At 46.6% G+C, this 12,654-nt stretch overlaps 1 protein-coding gene across 1 annotated transcript; it reads right to left on the minus strand.

The window, feature by feature from the left end:
• Positions 1 to 12,063: 12,063 nt before the first annotated feature.
• Positions 12,064 to 12,483, minus strand: LOC141022890 (uncharacterized). Its single transcript, XM_073499171.1, has one exon. It carries the CDS (start codon positions 12,481 to 12,483, stop codon positions 12,064 to 12,066), a length of 420 nt encoding a protein of 139 aa, XP_073355272.1.
• Positions 12,484 to 12,654: the final 171 nt, after the last annotated feature.

Genomic DNA, 12,654 nt, shown 5'->3' on the forward strand with positions numbered 1-12,654 from the left:
CACGCGGCCTCCTGCTCTCCCTCTGAAACCCTGTAGAAGGTCTGCAATCAAACAAGACAACACTGATTAGTACAATCACTAGGTAGTGTTGATTTTTAATTCTGTAAGGAGAAATCACCCAAAACCAACGGAACACAATGTCGGCCATCGTCTCGCACAAGACACCGTCGACCCTCTCCTATGGTGGGGCCAGGGCAACCGGGTACAGCTCCCAGGTCAGTGCTAGCTGTGGAGCCTGACCCTCACCGGGCAACGTGACCCACCCAGGGAAGTGCTACCGGCAAAGCACAACAAGGACCTGGTTGGGCCTGCGGACAACACGGGGGTGTACCCAGCCCCTGCAGTATGACAAGGCCAATGCATTAGATATTAATTTGAAGGAACATGAAGGCAAAAGGTTAAAAAATAGTAAATGCACTTACTTCAACCCTTTAGGCGCAATCAACCACCTTTGGTCGGGGGTCGTCGACACGGGCGGGAGCTTTGTACAGCCACGCTTGTAGAACTTCTTGCCCTTCTCAACCAGCTTGTCGTCGTTGTAGCTATCATCTAAAAAGGTGTCCTCTCTACCATCCTCCAGGACACTAGCCTCCGGAGTCTCGTGGGAAGAAGACTGCGGGATCGGAGTCTTCTGGGACGTAGACCCCGTGACCGGAGTCTTCTGGGACGAAGACCCCATGACCGGAGTCTTCTGGGAGGAAGACTCTGGGATCAGACTCACGTGGGGCGAAGGATCGGCGACCCGAGTCTGGTGGGGCGAAGGATCAGCGACCGGAGGCTCATGGACTGGAGTCCGAGGGTCCACGTAAGACGGAGCAGTCCGGTGGTCGGGTGAATCAGCTGAGGGTGGCGGCGAGGAACGCGTAGCAGCCTTCCTACCTCTCCCGCTGCCATGTCCACCTCTACGAGCCTTCTTCGTCCTCCCTCGACCTCTCCCAGCCGCAGAAGAAGCACCCGCTGCAGCTGTCTACATACCGTCCTGCACCGCTCTCCAGAGGGGCTGCGCTGCAATAAAGGAACCACCCCTCCCAGTAGCGCTCGCAGGAGGCTCGGGGCGCTCCGGACCCTTGCCCACCATCCTGTCAACACCTGCAATGACAAAAAGTAAACAAAATTAGTACAACATAAAAAATTTGGATACCTGACATGAACATAATAATATGTATATAATTTAAGTGTATCATCATCATGAACATAATAAAAATACACCCGATCAACACAAATATATATGATGTTTTTGTATCATCATCATGTCCGGGGTCGATCGGGGTGTCAGGGTGTCGGGGTCAGGGTCGGGGTGTGCTGTCAGGCTGTCGGGGTGTGGTGTCAAGGTGTCGGGGGTCGGGGTCGGGGTGGGGGTGGGGGTGAGGGTGTCGATTGTCGGGGTCTCAGGGTGTCGGGGTCGGGGTCAGGGTGTCGGTGGTCGGGGTCGGTGTCGGGGTGTCGGTGGTCGGGGTGTCAGGTGTCGGGGTGTCGGTGGTCGGGGTCGGGTGTGGTGTCAAGGTGTCGGGGTGTCGGGGTCGGGGTGTCGTGCCGGGGTGTCGTGTCTGGGTCGGGGTGTCAGGGTGTCGGGGTCGGGGTCGGGGGTGGGTCGGGGTGTGGTGTCAGGGTGTCGGGGGTCGGGGTGTCGATTGTTGGGGTCTTAGGGTGTCGGTGGTCGGGGTGTCGGTGGTCGGGGTGTGAGGTGTCGGGGTGTCGGTGGTCGGGGTCGGGGTCGGGGTGCCGGTGGTCTTCTCCTCGTCCTCCTCTCCTCTAGCTTTCTTCTCCTCCTCCTCTCCTCTTTCTTCTTCTTCTTCTTCTTCTTCTTCTTCTCCTTCTTCTTCTCCTTCTTCTCCTTCTCTTTCTTCTTCTTCTTCTTCTTCTTCTTCTTCTTCTTCTTCTTCTTCTTCTTCTTCTTCTTCTTCTTCTTCTTTCTCCTCCTCCTCCTCCTCCTCCTCCTCCTCCTCTTCTTCTTCTTCTTCTTCTTCTTCTTCTTCTTCTTCTTCTTCTTCTTCTTCTTCTTCTCCTTTTTCCTCTTCTTAAACCTAGCACTAATTAACCTAAAACAAAATAGGAAAAAACTACACCTAAACCTAGCTTATTCTTCTTCTCCTCCTCTTCTTCTAACTATTCTTAGTTTTTTTCATGACTAAACATAAACCTAAAACTAAACTAAACCTAAGACCAAACTAAAAGTAATCTAAACTAAACTAAATATAAAACCAAACTAAAAGTAATCTAAACTAAACTAAATCTAAAACAAAACTAAACGTAATCTAAACTAAAAAAACAGAAGAAAAAATAGGAGAAGAGGGGTGCAGCCGGGGCTCACCTGCGGCAGGGGTGGGATGGCCTGCGGCAGACCGGCAGGGCCCAGGGGCGCCGGGCGGCGGGGTTGCTCGGCGGTGGAGGGGCATTGGCCGGGCGGAGGGTTCACCGAGCGATGGTGGCGATGGGGCCGCGGGGCTCTGGGCGGCGGGGTGGCGCTGGCCGGGCGAAGGGGGCGCCGGGCGGTGGGGGCGACGGGGCCGCAGGGCTCCGGGGCAGCGGGGTGGAGCGGCGGCAGCGTCCGGGCGGCGTTGGCCGGGTGGAGGGGGCGCCGGGCAGTGGTGGCGATGGGCCGCTGGGCTCCGCGGCGACGGGGTGGTGCTGCGGCGGGGTGGGGCGGCGGCGCTCGGCGGCGGCGGCGCTCGGCGACGGCGGTGCGGGCGCGGGCGCGGGTGAGTTGCGGGCACAGGGTGGAGAGAGGGGTGAGAGAGAGGGGAGAGGGGTGGGGCCGGAGAGACAAAGAGGGGGCGGCCGTTACTAAGTGGGGGCACGTTCTTTGCCGTCCGCTAGCGGACGGCAAAGGGCGCGCATAGCAGAAGGGGGAGACGACCGTTAGCTGGGCCCTTTCTTTGCCGTCCGCCAGCGGACGGCAAAGGTCCATCGGGCAGATGACAAAGAATAGGCAGACGGCAAAGAATCTGACCTAGCCACGGCGTGCCCTATGGGGCCCACCTGGCTCTTTGCCGTTTGCCTTCTAGCTCTTTGCCGTCAGCTGGCTGATGGCAAAGAAGCAGCTGATGGCAAATAGCCTTTTTGCCATCTGCCCTTTCTTTGTCGTCCGCTTTGCGGAAGCGGACGGCAAAGAGCCTCTTTGCCGTCAGCTGGCAGACGGCAAAGAGGAGGCAGACGGCAAAATGCCAGATTCCAGTAGTGGTAGTCAGTAACTTGATTAGAGCAACAAGTTACAGCAGCAAACCTGTTACACAAATATATTTTTGAAAATGTACCTGCTGTGCAATTGGACTTCCAATTGGATCCTGAAAACTTGATGTTGGTAAGATGATTATAGCAACAAGTTACAACAGCAAACCAGGTAAACAAGGAAGTTTCTGAAAGGATACCTGTTGTGCCAACGGAGTTTCAGCTAGATCCTGCAAACTTGAATGTTGGCAATCATAAATAAAGTGTTGCAAGAGCCATAAGAAACTAACATCAAACTAGTAAACTAACCAGTTTTGGCAACATATTTAACTACACATGAACTAGTAAAACTAACAAGTTCTTGGCAACGTATTAAATTAACAAGTCGGTACCGTTTCCAGCAACACACACATCTGTAAATTTCTTTGATGTAAGCAAAATGATTCCAACACACACACACACACACACACATATATATATATATATATATATATATATATATATATATATATATATATATATATATAAGTTAAAAAGACGGTGTCCCTCATATAAACCTGACAGTTGTCTATCTATGAACATGCAAACATTACTAGTGCTACAAGTGATAACAGCAAACCATTTAAACAAACAGGGTATCAGAACGTAAATTACATGTGAATTCTGCTACACCCTAGAAGTACATATGACCAGCTATCTACGTGCTTAAGTAGCTATTTAAGTTCAGGCAAACAGGTAATTCTTAACATTAAGTATCAAACACATAGATAGGCGCAGTCTATAATAGGATTAACAGGCTATGGCATTATGTAATTAGTAGCAAACTAAATTAAGCCAAGCAAAGCAATTGAACAATTTTGCAATAAGTGGCTAACTAAAATTCCGAGAAGCAGGCAACTGAACTTACGCTAGCTCTTTGTATAGGCACACTGCAAGTTCTTTTTTTCTTACAAGGTTCTACAAAGGAGTCCATGGCATCAATTGCTTGGATACGCAGTCCCAATATTTTTTTCTTCCCACACTGCATTGGTACGTCGAATGGTTAATCTGATAAAATGGTGCGTCCTTGATATGTTATATGAGGACGGGTTGTCAGAATAGTTGTAGCCACACACATCACACTGGCTTTTACTGTATATTTCATGTGATTACATTTGGCATATCGAGATCTAAGCAATCTACATTAGGATGAAAAGACTGTCATCCTTCACATTATTGGCGAACTCAGTTCATAGAAACAAGCATTTCAACCATTCTATGGGTAAATCAAAAGCGCCACTGGAATATTTTTCACTACCCCAATCATACACGCAAAAAGGAGCGACGCCACCGTAGGGGCTGGTATGGGCGGCCGCCTCGGGTGGCTAGAAAGTGCGCACCTAGTTTGAGTCGTCCAGGTTGGCCCAGGCTAGTTTTGTTTGTCCCAACGCACGAGCAGGCAATGTAAAAAATCAAGAAAAAAGTTTCAATTTGGATGGGCCAACAACGTAAGTGCAAGGCATGCCCTATAGCAGGCTTGCGACCCAAACTAGCGCCTCCCATATCGATCAACAGCAGGAAAAATCCCAATTCCTTCGCTCGAGCCTCCAGTTTGGTTCACTCCTAACCTAGCCACCGCTGGACATACCGACACAGCACTTCCTCGCGCCCTCGTTGGAGGACAGTCGCCGGGCTTCAAGCGAATGGAAGGACAAGAAGATGAAGATCCAACCCTGGGTGTAGCCTGCGTGGGAGGCAGTGGCGGCAGCACAGGCATGGCATCGAGCTTGCGCAAACGAACAATCGCATCTTGCAAGAGCAGCATGCGCAACAAGAAGGTACATCACATCCCTGATTATATCTAATTCAACTGTTCAATTTCTAGCCAATAGTTAAACCTGGCGGTGTTGTAAAACTGCTTGTATGTAGGGCATCTATGAGAAAATGAAACAACTTTCTGCTTATTTTATAACTCCCCATTCAATACTGAACTGACTGAACCTGATGTATCTAATCAAGTTTCCGGTGCAAACATACAAGCTCATGTTGTTCTTGAGCCTGAAGTGTCTAATGAATAGACTGCTAATGAAGGATTTGATGCAAACATTTTACATGATCCTCGTGATGAACATATAGTGTCTAATGAAGGATCTAATGCAAGCATTTTGCAAGCTCCCATTGAAGGATTTAGTGTCTAATGATGATCTGCTATGTTGAGAAAGACATAGAGATTTGCAGGCATTGATGACAAGCAAATTATAGTACATTTTCATGGCTTGAGGAAACGTCGAGGCCATCTACTAGAAATTCCCCGTATCATGACAACGTAGCATAAATACTTTTCTAATCTGTTGTTTGAAACTATCACTACGAAAAAAGACACATCCGTGACATTTTGGGCTGAACAAATTTTTTTGGTCATGCTTATGACACTTCTATGACGATAATTGTGAAAAATCCCAGTATCATCATAGTTGTGGTGGGCTCCTACTTCTATGACAAAAAATCATGATAGAAAATGGGCTTTTCGTCCTGGGCGGGCCGGAGATGCAGCTGCATGACATTCTTTGAGCCGTCCATGACGGAAAAAACCGTGGTAGAAGCGAGGGCGAGGAAAATATCGGCGAGTTCCCGGTAATGGTGGGTGGTCGGGGCCGAGCGATGCACGGAGGTTTGCGCTTTTCTCTCGTACACGTACACACGTGTGTGTGTGAGGCCTTGCGCTCTAAATGAACCCGAGCGAGGCGTTGGGCTCTAACTGAACCCGAGCGATTGCACTAGCTACGTTACTGAACCCCGATCGATTCCTTGCTGTTAACTGAACCCGAGTGATTCCTTCGCTACTGCTGCTAACTGAAGCTGATCCGTGCTGTCTCTTGATGAATAGTGAGTGTTGTTGGGGGGGTTGGATGAAGAGTTCCCGGTGGGGGGGTGGATGAACAGGACCCCGTGGTAGTAGAGGTTGTTGCCGCTGGATGAATAGGAACCTGATCAAGCCTGTTGGGGGTGGATGAACAGGACCCCGTGGAGGGCTGGATGAACAGGACCCCGTGGAGGGCTGGTTGAATAGTTGTCGGTGGAGGGCTGGATGAACAGTAGCCCATGGAGGGTGGTTGAACAGGACCCCGTGGAGAGGGCTGGTTGAACAGTAGCCGGTCACATGTCTGTTTGCTTTAGTTATATCACAGCTAATAATTGATTGTTCCTGGATTTTGTAAGTTACAGTTATTTTTCTTGTAAACTGGTTGCTCATAATCTTTGTTTGTGAGTTACAGTTGGTTCAGTAGTCCTAGGGTCACATATCTGTTTTTTAGGGTTAGACAGTAGGAAAGGCTCCTACTGCATGAATATATTAAAGTAAGCTGGTCAACTGTACATGGAGTGAGAGGGGGGTGGGGGTGGGGGGGTGGAGAAGACCTACACAAGAGCTAATAATACATAATTGTGTTTCAAGGAGAAAGCTATGTTGTAGTGTCTAGAAAATCAGGAACCACATGTCTCTTGTGCTCTGGCAGTCTGTGAACAATGTTTGAAAAATCAGTCTTGAATCTGGCCCTCCAAGCAGAGAAGGAGGGTGTCACCTGCCGAAAGTAGTTATTGTTCCTCTCTTTCCAAAGACCCCAAGCAGCCACAAGAAATATATCCATGATCAATTTTTGGTGATGCCTAGTTTTTAGGTGGGTCATGATGTCCAAGCGGTTACCAACGGTTGGCCAGCTGATATTCAATTCACGCCAACAGTGCTTACTGAATTTGTAGTGGAAGAAAAGGTGCTCAACTGTTTCTTCAACATTTTCACCACAAAGCAGACAATCAAGATTGGTCCCGATGTTATAGTGCCTCCTCTTCAACATGTTTCGTGTGTTAACACTACCAGGAAAATGCTTATAGACAGTAGAATAGTAGTAGCGCTTTTTATAATAAAGCGCTGCTAGTACTTATCAGTAGCGGTTTTTATAAAAAGCGCTACTACTATGCACTTACCAGTAGCGTTGTTTTAGTAAAAAAAGCTACTACTACAATTGCCAGGCCGTTGCCGGCAGGCCAGGCATAGTAGTAGCGCTTTTATGTATGAAGCGCTACTGCTACCGGACGTAGCAGTAGCGCTTTCTACATATAAGAGCTACTACTACGGGCTCTTTATCCAGCCCAATGGCCCGCGCTCGACCTCTCTCTCTCTCTCACTCACTCCTTCGCCCTCACACACTCACTCGCCTCTCTCCGCCGTCGTCGGCGCTGCCCTCTCCCGCGCACCGCCGTCCCCCGCGCCGGAGCTCTCCCTCCGACCGCCCTCGCCCGCGCCAGCTCTGCTCCCCTGCCGGCCACCCTCCCCCGCCGGCCACCCTCGCCCACACCGGCTCTGCTCCCCCGCCGGCCTCCTCCCCGCGCCGGCCTCCTCCCCCACCGGCCTCCACCACCACCGTGAGGTACTCCTCCTCCCTCCATTTAGTTCATTAGGTTAGGTAACTTAGGTGAATTTAGTTAATTAACTTATGTGAATTTAGTTAATTAACTTATATGTTTTTTAGTTAGGGAAGTAGGTTAGGTAACTAATTAAGTAGATGCTAATTTAGGGCAGTGGTGTTTAGTTTATAGAAAAAATTCAATATAGTTTTTTTACTGTTTTTAGTAAGTGTTTAATAGAATTAGTTAGAAAATTAATAGAACTAGTTTAACTAGTTTATTTTTAGTAAGTACTAGTTTATTTTATTTATAGTAAGTGCTTAGTTGAACTAGTTGAATTAATAAAACTAGTTTATTTTTAGTAAGAAAATTTAGGTATATGAGATTTGATGATCTAATTAAAATTTTACTATAGAACTAGTTTATTTTTAGTAAGAAAATTAATAGAACTAGTTTAATTTTTTAGTTAAACCAATTATTCCCACATCGACGTTGACGATGCCTATCCCGCATCCTCGTCGTCGACTCGGCGGAGGAGGCCTGGGCTTGGTGAGGAGCCATGTCCGGGACTGGGCTCCGCCGGTCTGGTACTGGGAGGTGCTACCTTCCGGGGGGCGTAGCTTGGTGAGGAGCCAGCCCGTCATTGACCCGAACCTTCTTTGGTGGCGGTCGGGTGGGCCAGTGACGGTGCGGAGGCTTGAGGACCCCGCGGAGGTGGTACGTCACCGTGTCAGCGAGGAGGACGAGCACGTCCGTCGCTACATGGTTGCATTGGAGGGCAGGTTCTCCAATACCTGGGAGGTTCTTCAGGGATCTCACTGGAGCTATTATCCTGTGATGGTTCCTTCTCTTTGGGTGTCCACCGCCCGCGCCGATACCCGTCGTTCTCAACGGTTTTAGCTGTATTAGTGATGTTATATGTATGATACTATTCGAGATCTATTAGTGATAATATTCAACGATGTACGGACGAAAGAGATGGTTTAGTTTTGCTTATTGAATGAATGCTAATTTGAATACTAATTTATTTTACTATTTGGTTTTGCTTATTGAATGCTCAAATTGGAAAACTACTCCATCAAGTTTGAATGCTCATATGATGTAGATATAAACATGTATATCTTGTGTTGCTCAAATAGGATATATGCTTGCCCAAGTGGTCGGCCATGTTTGCAGGTTACACCTCCTATAGTGGCCTATGTTTTTCCGGAGTGTTGATTAATTTCCGTTCCGGCAAATTTCAGGCGCTCGATATGTCCTTTTTTAGCAAAGGTCATGCCGGATTTTTCCGTGAATTCTGGCATGACTTGTGTTAGAATATGTAGGAAATATCGAGTGGCCTGGATTTTCTCGAATAATAATTAAACGACATTTCGGGTTGACTTTAAGTCTGTTGAGGCTCCATCACCGAAGGTCGAAAAATCAGTGAGGGAGTGTATCCACCATATATGAGAGAGGACGAAGAAGCCCGACTGTTGTCGTGGGGGTCGTTTTTCCTTCTTCTCCTTGTGCTAGACCTTTGTTATGCACTAGGGGAAGGAGGTATAACGACCATCACCGACGGTCGAAAAATCTATGAGGGAGTGTATCCACCATATATGAGAGAGGACGAAGAATCCCGACTGTTGTCGTGGGGGTCGTTTCTCCTTCTTCTCCTTGTGCTAGACCTTTGTTATGCACTAGGGGAAGGAGGAGTAACGACCATCACCGACGGTCGCAAATGTCAGAGAGGAATCAGTGAGGGAGAGTCTCCACCATATAGACTCGGCAGACCGATAGTCAACCCGTGATGAATAATAATGATCTAATTCATATAGTACATATACTGAATTGTACAAGTTTAATCTTTGAATTATGAACGTAAGAAATGTCGTCATCGGACGACGAAAGTCTCCCGGGGGAGTGCAGCTGGTGCAACGACGACCGAGGTCTGTGCGACAGGCCTCACGTGGACGAAGATCGGCGCTTCAGCATTAAGCTCCAGGAGACCTTCGATGTTGAAACGGTACGCAACGACGAAAAGTGTTTTTTTCGTAATTAAGCATGACTTCAACTATTTCAACGTGTAATTTTCATCTTTTACAATTCGAGTAGCTTATCCCATGCCATGCAAGACGCTATGTCTTGGAGAGGATGGGTTTTGAAGACCGCGAAAATTTCGAAACAAAGAAAATTCACCTAAGGACCCATCATGATATGGGTTTTGAAGTAAATCTGTATAATTCTGAGAGCGTAACCCATTTTGGTTGCAAAAATTAGGAAGCACTTTGCAAGATGTATGGTTTTTATGAGGGTATGCTTGTCACCATGGATCTTGGTGATCCTGACATCGACCAAGACAATATGGACATTTGGGTCCTTGTTGATACGCTTCCAATTCTACCGCTATGTGAGTTTCTCAAACATAGTTATTAACTAATTTATATTTTTCATTTCAAAATAGTTGACAGCTTATTTCCATTGATAGCTTATTTTCATTGTTCAAACAATGTGCGGAACATGGTAGACAGAACCTACTACACCGGTGGCTCTGAGTTAACTTATCAGGAGAAAAATCATCAGGTCGCATTTTGTACTGGTCTTGAGAATTACAATATCTATTATAAAACTCCTCCACATTATGGTCAATACGTGCCACTAGTGCACGTGTTGAACTACGGTAACATCCATGGAGATGCCATGGTAAGATTTTTTACTATTACGGCATCCGTGCATCTTTTGCATAAATTCTTTTAAAACTTAACTACATTGCTAACTACGAAGTTATTACTATGTTTTTCAACAGAAAATCCCGAATGATTGTGTGCCTCATCTGATGTATCAAAATTGTCGCCTTGATGTTTTGAACATACGGCCAGGTCATCCTACGAATCTCACCTGTCCATATCGGATTTCTAAAAGAAGTGGAGACATGAAAAATCACAGAATGGAAAAAATGTATGGACAGTCGTAAGGAGGTACTTGGAAGAAACATTGTGCGAAAGGCAAGAATTGAAGACAGGATAATCTCCATTCTCCATAATGGAGAGTCAGGACCTATCTTGTTTTATGCTATTTTACCTAAGAGAAGGTAGTAGGTCCTAGTTAATAATACTCATGATCATGTGCTAAGAACAACTAAGTAGGATTGGTTAGATGACTATGATGATGATGTGGTATCAAGTAGAAGTTGTATGATCGATGATGATGAGTATGACTTGTTATTATGATACCAATGATGAGTTATTTATTATTATGATCGATGATGCATGATGCTAAGTTGTTATATGAGCATGATTACTTATTATATATAACAGTGGGTGAAATGAACCTGGATTAGATTCAAGTGAAGCCAACATGTGGTGCACATCGAAAGTACTACTAATCCAAACTAGATCAAGTTTGGATTAGAGGAGTACTTTCGACATGCACCACATGTTGCCTCCACTTGAATCTACTCCACGTTCATTTCACCCACTATTATATATAATAATTAATCATGGTCATAAAATCATATGATGAAAGTACTGTATATAAAACCACACAATGAAAATAAGCTGTATTTTTAAAAATACAGGAAAAGTTAGCAACAACGCTTTTTAGAACAAGCGCTACTACTACTTACAAGTAGCATTAGCGTTGTCCAAAGGAAAGCGCTACTGCTAACTAGGTACAGCAGTAGCGCTGCCTTTCTAGCGCTACTGCTACTAGTTAGCTGTAGCGCCTTAGTGGTAGCGCTGGACCCAGCGCTACTGCTATGCATATTTCAAGCGCTACTACTAGGGTTTTCCCTAGTAGTGTAAGGCGATCAACTAGGAGAAACCACCCAAACACTTTGATTTTGTGAACACATTTTGCTTTCCACAACCATCCAAAAGCTGCATGTGCAATTATCTCTCGGAAGTAGAACTTATAGTAATCCGTGCTCTTGAAAACCTGCGCCCCCCACGTATAAATCCATGTGTCTTTGTTCTCAGAGAGGGTGGTGGACCTGACATTAGTTTGGAGGGCTCAGAGTTCTTCATGAGCCTGAATGGAAAGGGGTAGTTGAAACGCCTCCCTAATATTGGAAATCATGAGCATACCGTTGACCGAGGCATCTTCCAAGGTGGTGTAGAAGAAGGCTCAGGGAAAGGCTTCTGCAAGAATGTGTTGAGTCCAGTCATCTTTCCAAAAAAAGGGTTGTCCTACCATCATTGATCAAAACTTTCGTGACCCCACGGTAGATTGGCATAAGTTTCACTAGTTCACGCCACCAGAAGGAGCCACAGGAGGGCATCGCATGTGGGATCACACCCGAGTAGTCTGTGTCCCAAATAAGTTTCACCCAGGGTACATCTAGTTGATTATAGAACTTGTGGAGCAACTTGAGCAGCATCGCATCATTTTGAATTTTAAGATTGAGAACTCCCAAACCACCATTATTTTTTGGGCGACACACCATATCCCAAGCAGCCAGCGAATTGGACTTGTCACCCATCTCAGTTTTTTTCTTCCACAACCCATGTCTTCGAATTTTATCAAGCTGCTCGATTATTCTGGGGGGAGTCTCAGTACTCCCATGGGGTAAATGGCTATTGAGGTGACCAGCGAGTTCACGAGAGCTAGTTTCCCAGCATATGACATAAGAGACATGGCCGCCGTAATCCTGCCTTCTGCCTTGCACACCCAGGGAGTCATGTCCAGCACCGATGGTTTTGTGGTTCCAAGAGGGAGGCCGAGGTACGTGAATGGCATGCAGGCCGTGACGCATCCAAAGATGTCTGCAAGTTCATTGCACTTGTCTTCCGGGGTGTTGATAGGGATCAACGTGGACTTATGGAAGTTGATGTGCAGGCCAACTGAGGCAACATAGTCTGTTAGGATTTCCTTCATGATCGTCGCCTGATTTACGCAAGCTGGCATAATGATGATTGTATCATCGGCGTATTGGATCACTGGATAGTTGGTCATGGTGGGGTCACATCTCTGTTAGGAGCTAAGGAGTTATTCTCTTGGGTATTTTTGCTTAGAGTGCAAAGGAAGCTATTATCTTTTCCAGTTTTGCTTTTCACCTCAAGTTATTTTTGCTTGCTGCTAAAATTTATTAGTATGAGTTCTCCCATGTTGACAGCGTCGTTATTT

Source organism: Aegilops tauschii, chromosome 5, assembly GCF_002575655.3.
Source record: "Aegilops tauschii subsp. strangulata cultivar AL8/78 chromosome 5, Aet v6.0, whole genome shotgun sequence".
Classification (NCBI taxonomy): domain Eukaryota; kingdom Viridiplantae; phylum Streptophyta; class Magnoliopsida; order Poales; family Poaceae; genus Aegilops; species Aegilops tauschii.